The sequence below is a fragment of the Epinephelus fuscoguttatus genome, linkage group LG22 (assembly GCF_011397635.1).
Source record: "Epinephelus fuscoguttatus linkage group LG22, E.fuscoguttatus.final_Chr_v1".
In the NCBI taxonomy this organism is placed as follows: Eukaryota; Metazoa; Chordata; class Actinopteri; order Perciformes; family Serranidae; genus Epinephelus; species Epinephelus fuscoguttatus.
The window spans coordinates 23,981,125-24,004,687 of record NC_064773.1 but is presented as its reverse complement, the minus strand read 5'-3'; the positions used below and the strand labels follow the sequence as shown (position 1 = coordinate 24,004,687).

The window sequence follows — 23,563 nt, the reverse complement described above, 5'->3', positions numbered from 1 at the left end:
GTTACATAGAGCCAAGAGGAAGTTGTCTTTGTGGGGGAGTTAAATGTCAGTGGCCACTATTATGGCCAATGAATGCCTTGGGTGTAAGTGTTTTTGTTCTACAGAAACATAACCCACTCATGAATGTTTAAGTGTCTTTCTCAACTTTTCATATGAATCTCAAAATTCAACCAGTAATTATGTTTATGTACACAGCGCTCAGCAGCTTGCCCTGCAGCTTCAAAAAGGTTCTCTGAGGTAACCACAATAATGAAAATCATTGTTGTATCAAGTTTCAGTGTCCTCTTTGACTCGTCTGATTGAGGCACGATTCACAGTAGGGTTGTTGCATTTTTTCAACGAAAAATGTGAAATGATCCGGTTGTGGGAGTGTGTGCTCAAAATGGCAGAGGGCAGAATAAATATTATGTTTATGTTATGTATTACACACTGCTTCATGGGCAAAAGAGCTTTACTCAGTGTTTGAGGAGGTGGACATGATATACAGTACAGGCCAAAAGTTTGGACACACCTTCTCATTCAATGCGTTTTCTTTATTTTCATGACTATTTACATTGTAGATTCTCACTGAAGGCATCAAAACTATGAATGAACACATGTGGAGTTATGTACTTAACAAAAAAAGGTGAAATAACTGAAAACATGTTTTATATTCTAGTTTCTTCAAAATAGCCACCCTTTGCTCTGATTACTGCTTTGCACACTCTTGGCATTCTCTCCATGAGCTTCAAGAGGTAGTCACCTGAAATGGTTTTCCAACAGTCTTGAAGGAGTTCCCAGAGGTGTTTAGCACTTGTTGGCCCCTTTGCCTTCACTCTGCGGTCCAGCTCACCCCAAACCATCTCGATTGGGTTCAGGTCCGGTGACTGTGGAGGCCAGGTCATCTGCCGCAGCACTCCATCACTCTCCTTCTTGGTCAAATAGCCCTTACACAGCCTGGAGGTGTGTTTGGGGTCATTGTCCTGTTGAAAAATAAATGATCGTCCAACTAAACGCAAACCGGATGGGATGGCATGTCGCTGCAGGATGCTGTGGTAGCCATGCTGGTTCAGTGTGCCTTCAATTTTGAATAAATCCCCAACAGTGTCACCAGCAAAACACCCCCACACCATCACACCTCCTCCTCCATGCTTCACAGTGGGAACCAGGCACGTGGAATCCATCCGTTCACCTTTTCTGCGTCTCACAAAGACACGGCGGTTGGAACCAAAGATCTCAAATTTGGACTCATCAGACCAAAGCACAGATTTCCACTGGTCTAATGTCCATTCCTTGTGTTTCTTGGCCCAAACAAATCTCTTCTGCTTGTTGCCTCTCCTTAGCAGTGGTTTCCTAGCAGCTATTTGACCATGAAGGCCTGATTCGCGCAGTCTCCTCTTAACAGTTGTTCTAGAGATGGGTCTGCTGCTAGAACTCTGTGTGGCATTCATCTGGTCTCTGATCTGAGCTGCTGTTAACTTGCGATTTCTGAGGCTGGTGACTCGGATGAACTTATCCTCAGAAGCAGAGGTGACTCTTGGTCTTCCTTTCCTGGGTCGGTCCTCATGTGTGCCAGTTTCGTTGTAGCGCTTGATGGTTTTTGCAACTCCACTTGGGGACACATTTAAAGTTTTTGCAATTTTCCGGACTGACTGACCTTCATTTCTTAAAGTAATGATGGCCACTCGTTTTTCTTTAGTTAGCTGATTGGTTCTTGCCATAATATGAATTTTAACAGTTGTCCAATAGGGCTGTCGGCTGTGTATTAACCTGACTTCTGCACAACACAACTGATGGTCCCAACCCCATTGATAAAGCAAGAAATTCCACTAATTAACCCTGATAAGGCACACCTGTGAAGTGGAAACCATTTCAGGTGACTACCTCTTGAAGCTCATGGAGAGAATGCCAAGAGTGTGCAAAGCAGTAATCAGAGCAAAGGGTGGCTATTTTGAAGAAACTAGAATATAAAACATGTTTTCAGTTATTTCACCTTTTTTGTTAAGTACATAACTCCACATGTGTTCATTCATAGTTTTGATGCCTTCAGTGAGAATCTACAATGTAAATAGTCATGAAAATAAAGAAAATGCATTGAATGAGAAGGTGTGTCCAAACTTTTGGCCTGTACTGTATATTTACAGGAATAATTTGTGGTACAACTCTATTAAAATAAGCTGTTTTTCAAACTTAAAGAAAACTGGTTCAAAAAACAATTCAGCATGAACAAAATATAAGGACATATGTGTATATCAAACACAAGTTTGAAGAAGCTTCTCTGAATCACTGAGGTCATGTGATCTAAAAATATTCAGGAGGAAATCAGATTTATTGACTGCATTTACGTAGACATGAATAACCTGTTTATGGTTGGGTTTATAGAGTTTTCCATTTATGTGTTTGAGCATGCAAACACCGCATGCCGTATATGAGAAATTCAAATATGCTAGCTGGAGAACTGTGAAAGAAACCAGGATGTATACGAGGAATATAAATAACCTGAATTCTCAGCTCATGACAACAACATATCCTGATTATAATCATAATCAGGATAAGCCTCATAAATAGGCTATTCATGTCCACGTAATCGCACTCGTTATTGCCATAATGTATAATAATAAACGTAACAAGCTGATGATGCAAGAGAGTTAATGTTCCCTGAAATGACTCAGATAAACTTTGACATATTCTGCTTTTTAAAATGAATTAAAACTGGAATGGTTGTTGAATTATGATATGATTTAAGTTTGGCAGTTTTTCAATACTACATAAATGTCTCTGTGAGTGATCTATGAACTCTTTTCCATTCAATGATCATTTTAATTTAAGCATTCTTTAGTCATTTGTTTCTCTATTTTCATTGTTAAAAACTATGTACGCTGGATTTTGGTCCTGCCTTGTTTAATTCTATGGTGTCTAGTAAGCCCATGTAGACTAGGCATAATGACTCAGTAGCAAAAATGTTCATCCATTTGTTCATTTGAATAGAATTTTTTTTAAGTGTGTCACAAATGCCATTTACAAACGTTAAATGAAGGTATGAGGATGTGCAGTGTGACACACAAATCTTATTGGAAATGTTGCTAAAGAGCAAAAGCCCCGCCTCCATTGAGGAATATTTAAATCCACTCTTTTCAGCAGGGTGGTTCACTCTGTGTGCTTGGCTCTGCCCCAGCACACTACACACTGGATATCATCACACTCAGAGCCTCCTCACCATCCAACTTCTTGTCATACCAGGTCAAGCCTCTTTTGACCCTGCCACTCAGCCCTGGTGCGAAGAAGATATAATATAAAGAAGAAGAAGAAGAAGAAAGTTACAGATCACAGGACCCAGAGAAGCAGTGCAGTAGGAGAGGAAGCCTTAGTGCTGGCTGGTGAAAATGGTCCTGTGGGTCGTCTTGCTGATGTCTCACTGCTGGTGGGGTCTGAATGGAGCCGCAGCAGAAAGCACAGGACTGGAGAGGATAGAGGAATGTGGCACCAGGTGTTCTCAGGTAAAACTGCATCCTCAGGAAACATTAACAAGACACATATGCACTGACAGACTGACTCTTAGCTATTAAATATAGTTGTCTCCTATTATTAACACCCTTCTTCTTCTGCTGCTTATTGTCTTGTTTCCAGGGGGTCAAAGAAATACACCCATGTCTGTCATAATTCCTGTGCTACTAATACTAATACAACGTCCACATGTAAAGCTGCGCCAACTTGCTTTAGAGATAAACCTTGAATGAATTTCCCAAGAGGCTCAGTTTAATTAGGATAACAGCTCTCCTGTGCCCTGCTATAAAGCCAATTCCTGACAAAGTCAACTTCCTGTATGACTCACCTATTGAGTCAGTGAACATTTTTTGATAGATGATAGATAGAATGATAGATAATGCAAAAGTGAGCATGCATATTGGACTGCAAGCATGTGTTATGGAAGCTGCTGACTCCTCGTTGGAGGCTATAGTATTCTTTGAATTCCACACAGTATTACTCACCTAATCATTTACTCACGTCTGAGGAGGAAACCAGAACGGCTGCAGATCTCGTTGGGTGGAGAGTGGTAACGCTCACCCAATTGCAATAGCATGTTTACTTCACTCTCAGTGACCTTAACAGACTCGCATACCTTGACGGTTCCAGCTGGTCTTTGTTAACTCCGTGTTGCAGGTGCACATAATGCAGCAGACTATCAGTGCCAGGCATGAGTAAAAAAGTAAATAAATAAATGCAATGAAAAATAATGAGAGGAGGAAGATTTCTTTTAAACTGCGGATTTCAAAAATATTCGAAAATAAAGTTGGAATCTCATGAATAAAGTCAAATTTTCAGAATTAGTGCTCACATAGGTGTAGCCATCGATACCATAGCATCAGTCCATTACCTGCTCTTTTAGTTTGCACAAACGCGGCCACCTCTCCCAAAACTGTGTGATTTTTCCTTCTGAAAAGACGCAACTTTTGGCCCACTTATTACTACACAGTGTTCAGGCGCTAATAGCAAAATAATTTCCTTTTTACTTTAACAGATTCTGAAGTACAGTTTGGGCATTTTGTTGAGGCAAATATATGCGCTTATGCTAGGAGTCTGATTTATTCTCAAAAGTTTGACTAAAAACTGAAATGTCAAGTTGATTCCCGATGTTTTGGCTTTGTTCTTGAAATTGTATCTGGTTTTATCCCCAATATTTTGTTGTTTTTTTTTTCACGAAATGCAGACAAAAAAAATCTTCCTCAGTGATTATTTTTTTTCTTGCTGATACGAAAAATTTGACTTTATTCTCTACATTTCAACTTCATTCATCAAGTTTTTCTTGTGCAAGTTTCTACAAGTTTATGTGCTCATTGTGACTCCAGTGTGAGTTGTGTTGATCTTCAAAACATCATTGTTAACTATGAGTTCATGTGAATGACCTCATATCCAATAATGAGATACAGGATACTGCTTGCAACAATATCTCATAGGGACATATCAGTTGGGGATTTTTTAACCATATTTATAAAACCCTGGGCGATTCAGTGATAAATGATGTTATACACAGTCAGTCATCAATCTGTTTGGCACTAATAGAGTACTGAAAGTATGATTTTATCATACTAGACATACTTGACTTTGGCATCTTGACTTACTTCTCATAATGCAATTAAAATAAACACATCTTCCTCTCATCATATTATGCCCCCCTTATGTGTGTCCCTAAAAACATAAAGTTATAGGTTCTCGTAGCAGCTAACAGCGCCCCCCAGAATCCGAACATTTTCCTCCAGATGTGACTCCAATGGGAGTCGTGTTGACTTTCACAACATCATTACCTATGAGGTCATGTGCATCATCTCATATCCAGTAATGGAATATTGGATACTTTTTGGTCTCATAACAAAATGATACGTAGCTCAGAACAATACCTCCTATAGACATATCAGTTTTAGCAAAGAACAATTGGGGGTTTTAACTATATTTAGAAAAACCCAAAAGCACTCTGCGATAAACGATATGTCATACACCATCAGTCATCACTGGGTGCAGCAATCACGTAAACGTAAAATGGAATATTTCCCATAGGGCATATTTCCTGGCTGATGAAGAAACACAGACATATTTCCAGGAAGGTTTGGAATCGAGCCTAGGCAAATTACACTTAATGACGCTGGTGATGCACGCTGTTGTTTTGCATCGCTGTGTGAATTTTGCCTGCAATTTAAATTCAGCTAAATTTAGCACAGACCCTGGTTGCAACTGCAGAATTAAAGCACGCAAAGAAAAGTGCGGTGATCAATCAATAGATAGATTTACCCTTTGCATTAGGCAGTGTGTTGGATCATAACGAACAACAGCAAAAACACAAGCAGGTTGGGTTTGACCTGAGGGAGCAATGAGGATGTTAAAAGCTCCTATTGTCTGGGAATTCCCTACTCTGGAGAGCTGCTACCTTTGCTCCCTCTGTTAAGAATTATTTTATTACTGGAGCTTTTGCTCAGAAGGATTCACACAAAAGAGTTGCAATGTATTTTACTTCTCTTCTTCTTTCTCTTCTTGCAGGGCCTTAACTGCAAGACCAAGCCAGACAGTGAGTATAGACACACACGACTGCTGCGTCGCATCTGCACTCATGCATGCACACAGGACATGAGTCTGCACAATAACATAGCATTTAATATCCTATTTACTGTCATGTTGCCAAAGAAACCGTATCCAAAATTGCAATTAAGGTAAAAAAGCTGATCAAAGCTCATTAAGACGGCCATTTGACACTAAAACCTGAAACACAAATCTTCTCACCTGTCATAAACTCTTGTATGCATGACTCGCCTGGAATGAAAAAAAAACAGTGGATATATTATTCTAACACTGGCATATCATGCACCCCTGACAGGTGTTTGGGCATTAAACTAAACTGTTGCATTGTTCTTGTTGTGGTGGAGCGCATCTGGAATGTATTTGAAGAAGTGCTAAAGAGGAATCACAATGCTGTGCATGACATGGCAGCGATGGAGGAAATGTTGGTGTGTTTGTTTTCAATGAATAATAGGGGAAGAAAAACACATGACCTGACAGCCTCTCTCACACTTGAAACAAACACAACAGAGCATAATCAAAAATGCTGGCAATTTTGGGTATGACTTGAGTGACTGCTACGTGACAATACAACGTGACATCATCCGTGTTTTCCTCTGGAGTATGTTCCCTGAATAATGTGTCACTTTTTTTTGGGCCTGTCCCTTGCAGATTGGTTTTCTCTTCCGTGTCGGAGCCCCGCCAAAGGTCTCAAACCCTCCTCCGTGTTCCATAACATCAGCCTCTCCACCGTCATGAGCTGTGAGGGGAGGCAGAAGTGCTCGCTGCATCTCAGAATCAAAACCGCAGTACAGCTTACTGGTATGTAAATGTGACGACTGTAAATGCACACATTAACTAAATCTCTCTTATTAAAAATGTCATTCAACAGGGCTGCCAACTTTTCAGTTTGGTAAAATGAGTTTAGATTTTTGATGTTCATAGTCAGGGTCATCCTGAACTGGATTGCAATGAAAACAATCAACAAACCTTTGAAGGAAAACATTTATTAATTTAATTAAAGTCTGTGAGTTACAATAATATTTGAGCTGATGTTTCCTCTGGAACAGCCTAATGCGCAATGAAACTCCTTAAAACACTATATGGTCACTATCAGGAACATGGGAAACTATTAAATTAGGATTTTTTTGGTGACCTTTCTTCAATATATGATATGTACTATAATGTTGTTTTTGCCAGAAATTGTGGCTAAAACACATGCTTTTGATCACTTTAAGTACCATAACATCATGAATAGACGTGCATCAAAATCCAAGAGGCGGCTGGCTTGACTGGGTTTTTGCGGCTCACTTTAACTGCAGTATTTTTTGTGGTGCTGCTGTTGCACTGTGCTGCTATGTCCATGAGTTGTCCGTGTCATCTTTTCATGCCATGCTGTTGTAAGTAAGAACTTGCATGGGAAACTGCAAAAGAAAGACAGTGGCTTGCGAGTGTGTAGAAAGTGTCACTTGTGTGAATCTTATGGTAAGTGCGTGAGAGTTGGCAGCCCTGCTCAGTTGCCTCTGAGCTGCCCATCTAGTGACCATTTTGAACTGGTCATCCACAGGATGGGAAACTCTGATGAACAGTTACCATATTAGGTAGTAGTTTTTGGAATGACTCATAGAGATATCACTTAATTAATAACATGTTTCGCAGGAAATGTATCAAGTCACTGGAACTTGATTTTGGCACCAACGACACAGTATTACTTTAAAATATAAACTAGATCCAACTACATTTGTCTGTTTGGAAAAAGTGGCTCAACTGGTCACTGACCTGCACCCCTTAACTCCAAAGCTGTTTGATTTAAATATTGTGTCTTCTTAGCTGGCTTGTCAACGTGAGCCAGAGATCACCTGGGTTTTCCTAAGTTAGCTGTTGATGATCAGTGAATACCCCAAAGACTGGCTGCTTATTAAACCAGTGTTCAGTGGAATTTGAGTTGTGTTTAGGCACCTTTGATGAAGCAGTACAACAACCAAAATGTGGGCGGCTGTGGCTTAGAGGTTGGGGCGGGGACGGGAGGGGGGGGGGGGGGGGGCGTCTACTTAGCAGAAGATTGGCAGTAACAATCCCCGGCTCCAGTCCTAGTCCCCCAAGTATCCTTTGCCAAACACTAGAACCACAATTGCAACAACTGGGGTTTGCAATTGTTGCGTGATTATGTATGATGGATTAACTGAGTTGCAGGTAGCACCTTGTACGGTAGCCTTGGTGTCCAGTATGTAAACGGGTGATATGGCTCTGTGGTAGGAAGACTAGAAAGGTGGTATACATGTGCAAGTCCATTCACCATCCATATGTCATCAGCTTAAAAGTAAGTTAAAAGATGTTTAAGGTGCCTAAAAGTTGAATTTAGTTTCACCCAGAAACATTAAGGGGCTGCCCATTTTTCTGACAGCTCATTATTCCAAAATCCCAATGGGACAGTTTTTGGACCATTGGGAGGAAGACTAGAAAGGTGCTATACAAGTGCTAGTCCGTTTACTATCCATATGCCATCAGCATAAAAGTAAATTAAAGACGTTAAAAGTGCCTAAAAGTTAATCATAAGTGCTGTATCATAGGCAACTGGACTTGCTTGGGTTTCTTGAAGATGTTTCGCCTCTCATCCAAGAAACTTCTTCAGTTCTAGTGTCGTAGTCCACCTCCATACAGAGGAGGTGGACTACGACGCCACTTATCACCCACCTACAATGCAGTCTTGGGATCCCTCCCCAGACGACTTCACACCTATTCACATCTGGTCCCTAACACATGATGGCCAGATTGGTCAATGACTCACATTGTGACCTTCACGGCTCCGAAACTCAGAGCTCATGTGACCCCAACGACTCTGTAATGGTTCACACCCACACAGAGTTTGAAGCCTGCTATTCCATACCAGTCATTTAGAACTGAAGAAGCTTCTTGGATGAGCGGCGAAACATCTTCAAGAAACGCAACCAAGTCCAATTGCCTACGATATAGCACTTATGATTACCATGACCTGGATGACTGAAAATCTTCATCGACGTGCCTAAAAGTTTAATTTTTTTCATCCACAAGCATCTAGGGGCTACCCATTACTCCAGCAGCTGATTATTCCGAAACCACAATGGTTCAAAAAATGTACCTGTGGACTGAAAGACAATTTGTGAAAAGGCATGGCATGCCCTACTATGCCTCCACTTGGCTAGTTTGTTGGTTGGGCTGGTTAGGTTCAGGCATGAGGAATGAGATTTGTTAGGATAAGGGTAAGAATATCAGGTTAAGCCAACCAGACTAAGGGCAGGTCATGCCTTTGCTATAGTAAGAAAAAGATATTGAAAAAGCTAGGCTGTTGGACCTCATGGTTGGATATATAATCTAACAATCCTTCTTTCCTGGTAGTTATTAATGTAGCGCTCTATGCAACAGTGATATTGTCATGGTAGTGAGCACTTAGTCCCCTAAGAAGAACAGGCTACTCACATTTCGTCATGGGTGGTTGTTCGTCGGATTTGAGGTCTGAGGTCTGAGGTTTGATCAACTGGGGAAAAGAGGGTGAGATACACTAGGAGCAATGAGAGAGTGTGTATTTTTGGAACTGACGGACATTTGGAGCAATGGGCTTTTGTTTTTGGAATAACAAATTGTTAGACAAATGTGTCATTTCACTGAAAACTGTTGGGGAATTGGAACAATGGCATGGTACCAAACATCTTACATCAATTCCTCACACATGCAGCAATGCCGGTGACTGCTGTAGGAATAAGGTTCTGATCAGGAATGGGGCCACTATACTTATCTACACAGCGTTTATGTATTACTTTAGCTATCAGTGACTGCACACTGTCCACACAGTCTTTATTTTCCAGGGTTACTGTGTATTCTCTAGAACTGACCTTTACGCCGACAGAAGTTGTGGCTTAAATTGTTGTACTTTGTCTAAATGAGGAAGTTTCAAATGCTACTCTTTGGGCGTAGTCAAGCCAAACTGGGACTAGTTATGGTTGGTGAAAGTGCAGGTTAACAATGAAGGAAGTCTTTTTTTATAACCACTTTCCATTGTAAAACTTCTGCTTTTGCATCATGGGTATGTCAATTGACATTTTATGTTCCTTATTCTGCACACAGACTTGATCTGATAAGGTGTGGGTCATTAGTATCATGCTGATAGACGAATGTACACTCCAGCACACTTTCATAGCTCCTGTGGATTTCCTAATTGCCTGGGCTGGAGCAGGGAAATCTCCTTGATCCTGATTAAGTCTTATTTCACTCAGCCAATACAACATGATGCATTCTTTTCCTCCTGATTGACACCTAAATGTTGACTTGTTCTGAAATGCATGAAAGGTTTGTGAATGGTTAACTGGCTTGTTACCAGTTACTGTTACTGTTTGACAATGGTGACTCTGACATATTTTTGTCTCCAGAGTCCATCCATGGTGTGTCCATCTGCACCCTCACTGCAGGGATGATGGCCAACTGCAGAATTATCAGCTTCACAAAAGCATCAAGAGAAAGAATGTCTGGACTGCAGGTACTGTTAACAACACCACAGACATCATTTGACATTTTTCAGACATATTGTTATAATTTGTGTGATGCAAGAGTGACATTTCTGTCCAAGTAAGTTTTCATGACTCACCATTGTTGGAAGCAAACAAATCCATTTGAGAAATAGGAGTTAAGGGAGGAGATGACATTGCCAAAACAGCAGATTCTTGAAATGCTAGAAATTTGTTATAATTTCTCAAATCCTTGAAGATGATGAAGACAAAAAAAAATGCAGCCCAGTCACCAAAAGAAAATGTTGGCATTGTACATTCCTACAAACCACAGAATAGCAACATTTGTACATTTCATATGTATCATTTCAACGTTTCTAAAATGATGTACTTTATTTTTGGCCAAAATTCCAAAGCCCTGTGTTTCCCAACGGAATTTTCCAGTGGTGTTTGAGCCACAGATGCTGGGTGTTTTTTACTGACCCTTCGCAGTGTCTCCCAGCGGCGTTTGAGCCACCAAAGCCAGATTTTTTTCACTAACTCATACCTGCTTTTCTGGTGAAAACACAGTCTTTTCCGAACCACAACCAAGTGGTTTTTGTGCCACAGCGTTGTGGACAAATGTAACATATCCGTGGTTCACAGAAACATGCAATGCAAACATTTGTATTTCCGGAGAAACAGGACTTTAGAGTAGTGGGCTTTTTGGGGAAAAAAAGTCGAAATGGGCTATCGGTCCAATAAGACCGTTTTGGACTAATGGGGCTCCAATGGGCAATCCCTATGAAACCTAGGCACTGTTGGAGACATGAGCTGTGTTTTTTAATGACATGTAGGCACATTTCCAACAGTGATTGTTGTGACAAGATCCGGGTATTTTTGAGACAATGTTGGCACATGTCCAGCGGTGGTTGTGGTGACAACAACCAGGTATTTTAAGCCAAAACATGATCTTTTCTTAGCTACAGTCGAGTTGTTTTTTGCCAAAACCCAACCACAGCCTTGTCACAACATAAAATTGAAACATTTTTTCTGGCAGTTGGGTTGAAAAAACATCAGACGACAGATCAGGCATGACTCTATAAACATATTTAAGATCTAAAATCTCAAAACCCGGACTATAACAGTTGCTTATTTGTCACTGAAAGTTCCTGAATTACATAATCCACTTTTTGTTGGTTGATATTTATCTGAACACGTGCATCAGTTTCCACAGTGACGTTTCTGAACTGTGACAGTTTGTGCCCTGTTCCTTTAGGTGGAAGTTGAGAATGATTGCACTGACATTTCTCCGCGCCAACGTGTGCACGTGACAGTGAAAACTGTGCCCAGCTACTGCGGCGTAACCTGGACGGGCACCTATGACGCTCCAAGTGAGAAGACGTGCATATTTGCATAATTATGCCTCTCAAATATTTCCCCCATGGCTAATTAGTTTAAATTGTTACTCCACAGACTGCGTCAGTGAAGATTTGCGAAAACATGTCCCAGAGTGCATCAGTAAGTATATCTTTTTTCTTCATCAAATTAGACAGTGAACCATTACATATAACATACAGTACAGTATTATAAACCAGTGTTTTCCAACATATTTGCCTTTTTAGCCCTTTAAATAAAGATAAATAGTCACATCCTTTTGTAGGTTGTCAGTTAGCCTGAAGCAATTTCATCAAAGAGTAACTTTCTCCTCTGAGATTATTTCATTTGAATACAGTTAAGGAGCTTGAAGAAGTAAAACAAGAAAAACATAGATTGGAGAGACGCCAGAGAGATAAACCTAATTTTGTTACAGATTTTTCTTCATGGTATGACCCCCTCAGATTTATCTCACATCCCCTTAGGCAGTTCCAACACTCTGTCCTATTCTATTTGGAATAACTCATGACCAAGATAAAATCTCTCTCTAACTTTGGCTTCTGTCTTGTTCAGCTGGCAGGCTATCATATGATGTAGACCCAGAGAGGAAGGAGCTGAGTGTCAGTGTGTCAGACATGCTGGAAGATCACGACTACCACCTTCGTCTGTGCCATAAGGATTTCATCTGCATTGGCACAGGGGCCAATACACTGGTTAGTCTGTCTATGTATTGGAAACTAAGAATCTGAATGAATTTATGTGTTGGAAAATATTGAATATGAATTTTTATGATGTCATTATCTTCATTTCCAAACATAAACACAGTGACCCTCGCTACAAGTGATTTTTTGGTGTCAGAGTGCCTTTTGTCATGTATCACCTCTCTCTTGCTAAACAGTGAGTGGGTCAGTAAAGTTGTTTTTGTAAAATTTAAATCTACTCACTCACGGACTAACTAACTGTAATTGTCTGCAGATTTTTGAGAGAACAAATGTCAGTGTGATTAATGCGTCATTTCCACTGCATGGTTGGATTGACCCAATTTGACTTACTAATGGTACCAGGTCCTTTTTGGTTATGGGCGAAAATGGACAAAGAAATCTTTTTGAACAACTCTTTTTACTGTCTGGTATGTACCGGGTCAGCCTGTGGAATGTCCCTAAAATGTTGAAACATATTGAAGCAATGGCACTGAATGAACGAGAAGGAACCGATTAAATTGGACTTGAGTCAAGACCTCTTCCAGCCAAGGCCAGTGGTGCATTCTTGTGCTCATTGGAGGGTCATTCTTCGGATTTCAGATTGTTCATTAGCTTTATCTTGTAACATAAAGAGCAATAAAGAGCAAAGGAAACACATCAGATGATCCATGAAATATGATTGAGATTGTTCTGATACATGAATGCAGTACAACGCTGCAGAGGCAATGTAACAGGATGTCTGCTACTTGTCCCTCAAAGAACGACAGACTGGGCAGCAGTGGTTGTTGGACGAGCATGTACTGTAACAGAGTGTCACGGAGAAAAGTTTCAAGAGAAGGTTTAATACATTTACATGTATCAACTCAAGAATCAGTCTGCCAATCACTAGACTTCTTTATTTCGTTTTCCGCTGCCGATATTACCCCTTGGGTGTAGGCGAGATTCTAAGATGATCGCCATAGTGACGCATTCTGAAACTCCCATGGCATCATCTTCAACTTGCCGATTCCTTTCATCAGTCAGTTGTACAACGAAGTGTACGGTGAAATGATTAAAAAAGTGCAGTTGCTACTGACAGCAGCTTGGTTATTTAACAATGGCGGATATGTGCAGGATGTCCTGTGGTGCGCAAGGGACGATTCTTTCTGACCAGTCGTGCAGTCTTTTAACTTCACCTTCTAGTGTCTGCTCAGCTCGCTTGAAACCTCAACTGAGATGGTATCAAAAAAAGTACGAGGTACAATCCACAACTTTTGCTAATGGAAAACCAAAAAAGAGCAGGTCAGATTGAGTAGAGCTGTGTCGTACCATGCAGTGGAAATGCAGCACAATGCTGTTCTCTGATGTATGATTGATACTGATGACTGGTTTGGCTGAGATGCTCAGTGGAAACCTCCTGGAAACTCTCACAGCTATCTTTAATCAGCTTCTGCCGGAGAAAATATGTGGCTAATCTATCATGTGACTCAGGAATCCCCATGACCCGTCAGACACAAACCCATACTCGCATACATGCCAAATAAAGATGGATGCATGTTGTAAAGCTTGGTTTACCTTCCAGATAAAGAAGGAGGAACCCATAAAGCGCATCACCCTCCCATACTCCCGACCTTTGCCCTGCCTCTGCATCGAGGTAAAGTTTCAGCCAACACTTCTTTTAGCATTTCCAATTGGTTTCTTTTAGTAATCACTTCCAGAAAAAGGGATTGACTCTCTGCTAATAAATTCCTTACAGGGGTGGTCCGCTGTGATGGATGCCCCCAGAGTCCAGGCCTGTCCCTTCAGAGACCGTGAGTCAATTGATTGATATTAGTCATGAAAAATTCCGTAGTAAACTAAGTGTGTGCTGTTGTACCGCAGAACTGATATCATATCACCTCTCCTGCCTGCAGGTCTCAAGGAGCTGTGGTTTGGAATTAACTTTGACCCGCTGGAGGAGACGCTATCATGGGAGCCCACCTGCCCAGTGACTGCTGTGGTTGTGTTGTGTCAGAAAAGAGAGGACGGTGTCTGTGTGGATCTGCCTCACTCCTCACAGAACATCAGCAGAGAAAAGGTACAAGTCTCTGACGCGCAATGAGCAAAGTACAAAATCATTCTGCTGACGTCTTCCTCGATGACTGAGCACACTTTATACTTTATAGGGAGAAGTTATGACGACAGCAGCTGTTTGTTTTTTTCAGTGATAATAAAGAATTATTAAATATTATCACTAAAATAAACTGATTAATATTACACTTGGTCAGTCATCTGAAAACTGTTTCCTTAAAAACCATTTAAAGTGAGACTAAGTTTATTGAGACTTCTCCTTTAATCTCATATAAATGCTGAGTCAGACCCACATAAACCTTATCCAAACACTTCCTGCAAACAGTGCTGTTGCAAGAATGAAGCGAGAGCCTGCACACCTCCTGTGAGTCCTTAAACAAAACTGAGATTTTACTTTTGATCAGAGATCGTCATTTGATAAAACCTAACGCCATGTCAATTGAGAAGGTGTTTTATGAAAATATGAAAATAGCCAGCTGTGCAAAGAGTCTCCCATCTGAAATCTGAGCCAGCTGACCTAAAAAACGAAGTCTGAGCAGAAACAAAAAGTTGGTAGCGTTTAGTTCATCTGATCTAAACCAATACCTACAGTATCCACTTACGGAGTCACAACCCTGCTCTGTGTATGAAGACTGCAGATTCGTTTCTAACTATTTCATCAATCTCTACTTTTCAGATAACATTCACAAAAGTGGATCCACACCCTCAACTGTGCATGAAGGTAATGATCACTTCTACCCCCTCAGTTTCACTGTAGAGAAACAATAGGACTGACATAAATCATATTACTTTAGGAACAGTACCACGCTCTTTTACCATGCTGTACTCGTGTCTGATTACAGTAAGATGCCCTTTCCACCAGCTGTAGCAATTATACATTTGTTTTGGCTTGCATAGTAGAGCTTATTGTCAATCCAGCTAACCTAGCTCTGTGTTTAAAGGCCCAGTGTGTAGGGTTTAGGAGGACATATTGACAGAAATGGAATGTAATCCGAAAAAAGGATTTACTGTATTTTCGTTAGCTTAGAATGAGCCGTTCACATCTACATGGGAAGTGGATCCTTGTCTACATAGATAGCCATGTTGCACTGCCACGTTTCTACAGTAGCCTAAACCGAACAAACCAAATACTGAATCTTGACAAGGCTGATTGCATTTTCATGTCAGCCACCGTAGTTAGCTGAACTAACTAAAGGAAGGAACTGAAGGAATTCTAACTGGGAGAAGTTCCAGCTGGTCGCAATCCGCACTGAATTCCCCTAAATCTGTAAGCACTCTGACATGCCAGATCACTGGTTGGCTGTAGGTCAATGTCGACCTGTTGGTGAGCTTCTGTTGCCCTGATTGTTTTTCGGCCAATCCAACATGTGTAATTGGCGTCGGAGCTGGCAGAGCCTATCAGAAATAACTCTGATTGGCAGTTCAGCTCAGTGAATGAGACGAGAAATGGTAGTGAGGAAAGGAGGCCTGAACAATGCTAGTTGGCTACTGGCTGTAGTCTTTGTGGTGAGGTGTCGGTTTGGTGTGCCTGGGCCTTAAGGAAGTTTGTCTTGTTGGGAAATAAACTTACTTGCTTTCTTGTCCAGAGTTAGATAAAAAGAATGATACATACTTGTACTTCAAATATAAAGCTGCATCTAGCAACTGATTAGCATAGCTCTGCGCAAACTGGAACCAGGTAAACAGCCAGCCTGGCCCCAGTCGAGGGTAACAAAATCCACCTACCTACAAAAACCAAAGTGTACAAACAGCATGTTGCTCTTTTATAGGGGTTTTGGTGCCAGAACATTTCTTGACTGAACACAAGAACTTCCTTGAGTCTTTTCTGTTTTGAAGCTTTAGAGGTGACGTGCTGTGAGGTGGATTTTATTACCTTTATTACCTCGACTGTGTTCAAACCCTCATCTTTTCTAGGTCAGTTCAGCAGTGAGAGTTAACTGGTAACCTAACCGTGAAGCAGAAGTGCTAATGCTATTGTTATCTGTAGTTTTTTTATTTTTGTGCACTGATTTATGGCAAACAGTTCACAGGAACGATTTTATGTTGGTGTGGTAGGATATAGTGTGTTTAAAGTTGGTAACTTTTACAGTTGGAAACTTGAGAAAAGTAATTTTATTATGTCTACTCTATTGCTTTGGAGCATTTCTGATGGCCTTAATGCATGTGAATGGAAATACGTAATCAGAGCCAAGGAGTCTCTGACGCAGCTGTCAGTAGACTGGTCCAGGAATTAGTCTAAAAACTTAGACATGAGTTATTATTTTAGCACTCCCACTTCCCTTGTGTCATGGTCAATGGGTTCTTTGAATGGGTTTTTGGATAGATGCCTGGAATAAGGTCTGTGGTAAACACAAGCTTAAGGGAATTTCAGATCAGTAAATATTTCACTTGTGAATGTAAAAGCTTCTGTGTAAAGGCAGATGCTAACAAGTGGCTCTGTGAGACTACAGAACGACATAACGCCGAACATGGCTTTACAGCTTTGTTTTGGTGGCGATGCTAATTCATGCGACCATAGTGTTTCTCTGTATGTAGCCCAATGTTAGCTTTTGACATCTGGCGATTGCATTTATACTTCAGAAATCATGTCAGTGGTGTTCATTTGTGAAGATTTTCTTAATGAACAAAGCATCTAAGTATCATAAATGTTTGTTTGCCATAGAGCTTATTGTTGGCAAAAATCCAAAATCCAATGAAAAAATCTCATAGGCTTGTTGACAAGGGAATCAGGGCAACCCTAACTTCTGCATCGGCCTGGTTAGCTACAGAGAAACGTCACCCATGAGTTACTCTGTATAAGGACACTCCACATACCACGCTTTTATGGTAACTACGGTAAGAAAGGAAAGACCCTCATCCGTTCTAGGTCAGTTCAGTGGTGAGAGTTAACTGGTAGCAGAAGTATCGCAGTTTCTCTATACATTGTCCACTGATTTACAGCAGTGGTTTCACAGTACCCTGGAACTCTTTAATGGGCTCTCTGAATCAAATTCACACATTTACATTGCTTTCTTAGAGCTAAGGGATTATGTTTATGAGCTTATAATGAATATATAACCACTGGATGAAGAGCAGTACAAAATATAACTGTATTATCTCCGTCAGTTCACTGCAGGCTCTCAGTCCTGGACCAGGTGCCCCTTTGCTGATTCCAGATTCCAAGGTACCACTTTTTATCACATCGGCATGTCTGTGGCAATCCATCTACCAGACAGTCACATTATGATTAGGATCAAAGATAAGATGTCATGTGGTTTTACAATCAGCAATTATAATCATTTCTGTGCTTCCAGCGTGGGAGGTGACTGTGACGAGACAGCAAGGTCAGGAAGGCGTGAATTTGTTGTCACGAACCACTGGAGTGTTTTCCGTGGAGCTTTGTGTAAAGTCCGAAGAGTCTACTGTGTGCAAGATCACCGAAACACACACCGTGCATGTGGTAAGTATCACATAGAACACATGATTTACCATATTTTCATACTTGTCAAACCTTTCGATGACCCATTGCGTGCTGTATGAAAGCATCTGCATTGGCCTTACTAAGAAGTCCTAACATGCTTTGGCAGCTTCTGGTGAATCTGATAACTCCTCCACTATGAATTTCCTTTTTATTGCCTGGAAGCAGCAAGTTTTCTCTGAGGTGCTGAAGCGTCAAACCATCATTTGTAAGCAACAAAGCAATTGAACCTAATTACACCATCAATCAAAGGGTATCAGCCAACATTAGATATAAAATGTGCAAAACAACAGTTGTGGAAAGCTGCTTATTTATGTGTGTGTTTGCACTCTGGCGTTAAACTGTAATGTTTCATCAATCAGTCATCACTATCTTAAAATTCTATGGAACAGCGGTGATGCCGATAGCACACAGAAGAGACGATAAAAGCAAAACAGAAACCATGACAACCTCCATAACAACTGCACAGTTAATCTCTTAAGGGTTTTGTTGTTTGTCTCTTTTGCCTTTCTCAGGAGAAACATAAATCCGTTGGTTTAAGCCTCGCAGGGGAACTATGCAACTCATGTCTTCAGGTATGTTTGTGTAGTTAATGGACCCTTTGAAGTAAACGGCATGCTCCCTCTCATTTAGACGATGACTGAATACATGTTTTTGGACAGGTGAAGAGGCTCGATGTGAAGTTCGCTGCCACAGTCATTCACTGTCTTGAGCAATGCAGTAAGTATAGTTCAACTAAACCTAGAGATGATTCCATCCTTCTCTTCTGTCCTTTTTTTGGTCTCATCCTGTGTGACCTATCCCGACCCTTGCTCTACCTTTCTTTTCTTTAAATATTCACAACCTGATGTACCACATGAGTTTGAAGTGCAAATGGTTTCTACCACTGAACGTGGTTTGAAGCAGTTATACAACCTGTGTTTACTGTCACGCAATCTCTAATAGGCTAATCACAAATGTACATACCTTTGAAGTTTGCCCTAAGTGGTTTCTTGGCATCATTCTTGAAAAATAAAAGGATTCTCTGTAAGCAGCATCGTCTACTCCACTTTAATTTGCGTGCAGTGATGGATGGAACCTTTATGTATAAACACGAGGACACTGCGGAGAGCAGAGATCATCTTTTATGCATTTGAGCTTCAATTTCTTTCCCTGTAATTGAGAACTCAAAACACTGACAAACTGTTGGGGGCATACTGCTTGTATCATCCTTCAAAAGTCTGACAAACACAGAGAATTGTTTTGTTATCCTCAGAAGTCATTGTCTTGCGGGAATAGTTTACAAAATTGGAAGATGCAGTTGTTTCATTGCTTACTTGCTGGATATTAGATGAGAGGATCAATATCACTTTAGCTACATTTAAATTACAAGCGAATATGGCCAAAATCTGATTTTTTGGCTCTCTTGTGAGACAGATCCAATGTTTCAAAGCAGTGTGCCCGGCACATATTTGATCACTGGCCATGTAACCGCTGTGTCATGTCAGCAGTCGTGTGTTTTCCCCATACACCATGTATTCAGGAGCAGATCACTCACCATATAGTACTGGCTAATTATTAAACAGAATAATGTCATCAAATCCTCCTCCTGTGGTGATGATTTGGGAGATGAAACATGCACCACTGCGTCATTCATTTTTCCATCAAATGTTGAATGTGCTGTTTTTTGTTGATGTTCCAGACCACATGTGTGTGACGTTTTTGTTTGACTGTGAGGACAGAGATCTGCTTACACTGATGTCAGGTCTCAGACAGGGAGGTGAACAGTCTCGGCAAAAAGATTACATGCTGGAAAATAACTGGAATTTAGCTTTGAGCCCTGCAATGTGAGCTTAGCCTTAAATGTTTGTCTTTTCAATACAAAGCTCGAGGCAGTAGCCAGTTAGCATAGCCTAGCATAAAGGCTGGAGACAGGAAAACAGCTAGGTTGGCTCAGTCTGTTTTAAAAACAAACAAAGGAATCCACCTACCAGCACCATGAAAGCTCACTTTATTACACATGTCTGATTTGTTTTATACATACAAAGACTGTTTTGCCCTTTCCACACACCATGCTAAAGCGATGGTTTCCAACTGGTGGGTCGCGGGTCCATTCTGAATGGACCGCAAGTGTCTCACAAACATGTCAAGTTTGTAAAAAACCCTTTATTTTGAAGTACATTGAATTTCTGGCATATAGTTTTTGTTTTGAAGTGCCATTTCCTACTTTAGAGTGAGCGAATTACGGACAGCTACTTGACAGAGACAGCAAACTAGCTCAGCAACATAGCCAAACGCAAGTAAGTCTCTGAATATATTACACTGTATTGACCTTGAACTAATGACTAAAGAGAAATCTGGACCCCGTGGCTGGACCAGTTGGGAACCACTTTGTCAAAGTAGGCTAACGTCTGGCTCCAGTTTCATATTTGTGAAAGTATTCCGACGACAAAAGTTCTGAAATCTGAAATGTTGACTTGCAGACTGAGTAGTGCTCAAATTTGTTTTGTGCTCTCTCAAATGTTTTGTCGCCAATATATATCCATACATATTAAATAGCTACAAGAGTGGTATTGAATCCATCTTCTCTTCTAACTGTTGGCAAGAAGCACATAAACAGAAATCCCAAACTATTCTTTCAAACACATTTTTGTTCACAGATCAATCAGTGGCTGTCAGACCTGTCATCTCCACCCGAGCCTCTTTGGACTTGACCTGGGTTGTTGTACCAGCTGGTGTTTGCCTCTCTGGCGTCATAATTATCACTCTGGTGCTGCATGTACTGTTAACCGGTAGGTTGAAAAAATTACAAGCTCAGGCCTGCAGTGTTGTCTTCTATGTTGACACACTGCTGTGTAACCACTTGTACTGAAATTGACTCAGGCTCACTTCCAGTGTCCACCCTTCACTCTCACACACTATGTCGCGTAATCCTGATAAGTCTGTATGCTCTTGTTTAGGGAGTCATTGCTGCAGGCTTTGCCTCAGGGAATGAAACCACAATTAACAGTGTTCTAATTTTGCAACAGTTAAATATAGTCACACGTATGTCAAAAATAGTCTGTCCATATAATGCCTGTAAACAAGGTGATTATGTTTCCATTTGTTACAGTAAATATCTTGGTGACATCCTTTGAACTTGTGCAACTGTGTCTTACGAAAGTGTTTGCAAAGTGCAGCATTAGTTGTTTGGTTGGTTGAGGCATTTTGCAATAGGATAGATAAGGACTTTAAGCAAGACTTCCTGTGTGAATGGATGGTTTCCAGTAAGATAAATTCACTAGTATCATGGATGTTTTGGGTAATGCAAATTACACAACTCATTTGAATGAAAACCAGCCACAGAATTTGCCAATATGTTGGCCTATTTCCTCATGGGTTTCTTCCTGTCCCCTATTTTAGTGTATCAGAGGAGGAAACAGAAAGGAAATGGAGGCTGTATCTCTAAAAATCAAAAAGGTAAAATTATCACAATTGTGATGACATAGGATGTGCATTTTCAAATACCAGAAGCCTGAATGCAATCCTTTGTTTCGACAGATCCTGCTTTTGACTGTGTGGTTCCTGTATTACAAACTCAGCGTGCTCTCCATGGAGGGGTCCTCATACCTGACTCACCGCAGTGCAAGAACACCGAGAGGGCCAACCTCATTTCTGACTGACCACAGAACGGTGCTACGGTCAAAAGCATTACTTGTAATGTGCAGTATGAAACTGTAAAGTTGTTACACAAACCAAACAAGTTCTCTGTAGAATGCAGCGTACAATGTTGGGACAGATATTTCACATGTTATGTATGTTACTGTATATTTGCTGGTTAGTATGCTTGTATTTTGTCTGGTGTTGTCTGTTTGGGTGAAAGTTACCATGCATATTGTCGTTTTTTAACTTAAAATACTCATCCAGCTTGCAGCTAAACAGTCAGTTCACGTCCTAATTTAAAAATATATTTTGAATAAAAAATGCAAAATACTAAAGAAAACGTGTGGATTTTCAGACAGAAGTCACAACCTTAAACAGGGTGCATCAGTCACGGTATTACATAATATGACAAGTGGAAATACCAAAATGACAGGCATCATATAGACAGGAGCAACGTGTTATTCACCACCCCTGACACTCAACACACTGGTATTTACCCCCTTTGTGTCATGCTGTATTGCACGGTGTTTGTCTTATGTGGTCCACACCCTGGCAGCCGTATGGAACAGGTGTCCTTTGATATTTTAACATAACAGTTTCCAAGAAATGTCTTTTCACTGAGGCTCCCACACCACTTTGTTTGCATACTTGTTCAGACAAGCCAGTTTTGCTGTGTTTCCTTTTAAGTGACACTCCACTTCCTTCATCCTTTGCATAGTTTTCTCAAATTCAAATAATTCTGCTGTTATGGAGTACGTGAGTCCCCATAAACCATTATGTCCAGAAGGAAAAAAAATGCATTTTTATCTACGCAAGCTCATCAAGCATCACAAGTGAAGATGGGCTCATTATATCAAATGAAACTGTAGTACCAAAAATTTATTAAATCTACTTTTTATATTACCAATGCATCAAATGAGTAAAGTAAACGATGTTCCAGGAACTAACAGCCACACATATTATTCTCACCCAGTTCTGCAGTTTCCCCAGCTCAAGAGAGCTTTGTCTTCTTTCAGCTTGTCGTTAGGGTTTTACAATCTGCAGCTTTACTGTTTTGGTTCACTATCACTGCTCTCATCAACCTTGTATCAAGGTTCAGCTGCTGTCAGCCAAAAAGTTCTAATAAATCAACTGCAGGCAACCTATTGAGTACCAAACAGCAGATAGACAGTTAGCTACTAGCTGGTGAATAAAATGGAGCATTCAGCAGCTAAAGAGCTGGATATGCTGGTAAAGACATAAACAAAGCTACATCAATTTGTCAGCTTGTGCACTGAATATCAGTTGCAGTATTTGTCCCATCCATTAGGAATAGGGGACACAAAACAAGAGTCTACAGCCATGTTGGTAGCTCTCTAGTGCTGAAGCCACAGTGATGCCCCATTTCCACCAAACACTTTCAGTATGATACCGTTGGAGCCAAACGTAACCCTTCAGACATGGTGTCTAAACCCAAGGTCTGTTTAGCGTTTCCACAGCAAACAGTACTCTTAATATTGGTGGGGATGCTGTTACTCACTGCTTCATTCAGCACTCACTGTATTTCCTTATTACTGGTGACACAAATGGAAGTCTGCACCTTGTTTATCATCCACAGAATGCTCACATTTGCTAATAAGCATTAACAGAAAGCACAATTAAGGCTGAAGGAAAAGTAATTTCCTTTGCAGGTATTGGGCCATTAACCAAAGTACTGGGCAAACTGAAACTTTAATCAGCTGTAAACACTATGAAAAGTTAGCAGATTCATCCTCTGAGGAACATGAATATCTTTACAATTTTTTTATGCAGTGGTATTTCAGGCCTAGTTCACACGGACCCATGTACTTCTGAAAGCGAAGTTTTTCGGGCTCCGGTTTCCAAAAAAAAAATTGTCC

General features: G+C 40.7%; 1 protein-coding gene across 2 annotated transcripts in view; it reads left to right on the top strand.

Annotated features, from left to right (window-relative positions):
- Window positions 1-22,026, top strand: part of il17rel (interleukin 17 receptor E-like) — a 31,251-nt gene extending 9,225 nt beyond the window's left edge. The window contains exons 2-19 of one of the 2 annotated variants that reach the window (XM_049567024.1): window positions 3,220-3,476; window positions 6,010-6,037; window positions 6,697-6,846; window positions 10,428-10,534; window positions 11,761-11,875; window positions 11,958-12,002; window positions 12,432-12,571; window positions 14,121-14,192; window positions 14,295-14,349; window positions 14,452-14,615; window positions 15,285-15,329; window positions 17,714-17,771; window positions 17,902-18,047; window positions 18,581-18,640; window positions 18,728-18,785; window positions 20,705-20,836; window positions 21,447-21,503; window positions 21,585-22,026. In XM_049567024.1, coding sequence (XP_049422981.1) covers window positions 3,363-3,476; window positions 6,010-6,037; window positions 6,697-6,846; window positions 10,428-10,534; window positions 11,761-11,875; window positions 11,958-12,002; window positions 12,432-12,571; window positions 14,121-14,192; window positions 14,295-14,349; window positions 14,452-14,615; window positions 15,285-15,329; window positions 17,714-17,771; window positions 17,902-18,047; window positions 18,581-18,640; window positions 18,728-18,785; window positions 20,705-20,836; window positions 21,447-21,503; window positions 21,585-21,706 — 1,668 coding nt within the window. In that variant the 5' untranslated portion in view covers window positions 3,220-3,362 and the 3' untranslated portion in view covers window positions 21,707-22,026. Of the gene's footprint in view, window positions 1-3,117; window positions 3,477-6,009; window positions 6,038-6,696; window positions 6,847-10,427; window positions 10,535-11,760; window positions 11,876-11,957; window positions 12,003-12,431; window positions 12,572-14,120; window positions 14,193-14,294; window positions 14,350-14,451; window positions 14,616-15,284; window positions 15,330-17,713; window positions 17,772-17,901; window positions 18,048-18,580; window positions 18,641-18,727; window positions 18,786-20,704; window positions 20,837-21,446; window positions 21,504-21,584 lie in introns of both variants that reach the window. The other variant, XM_049567023.1, reaches the window with a different exon arrangement.
- Window positions 22,027-23,563: the final 1,537 nt, after the last annotated feature.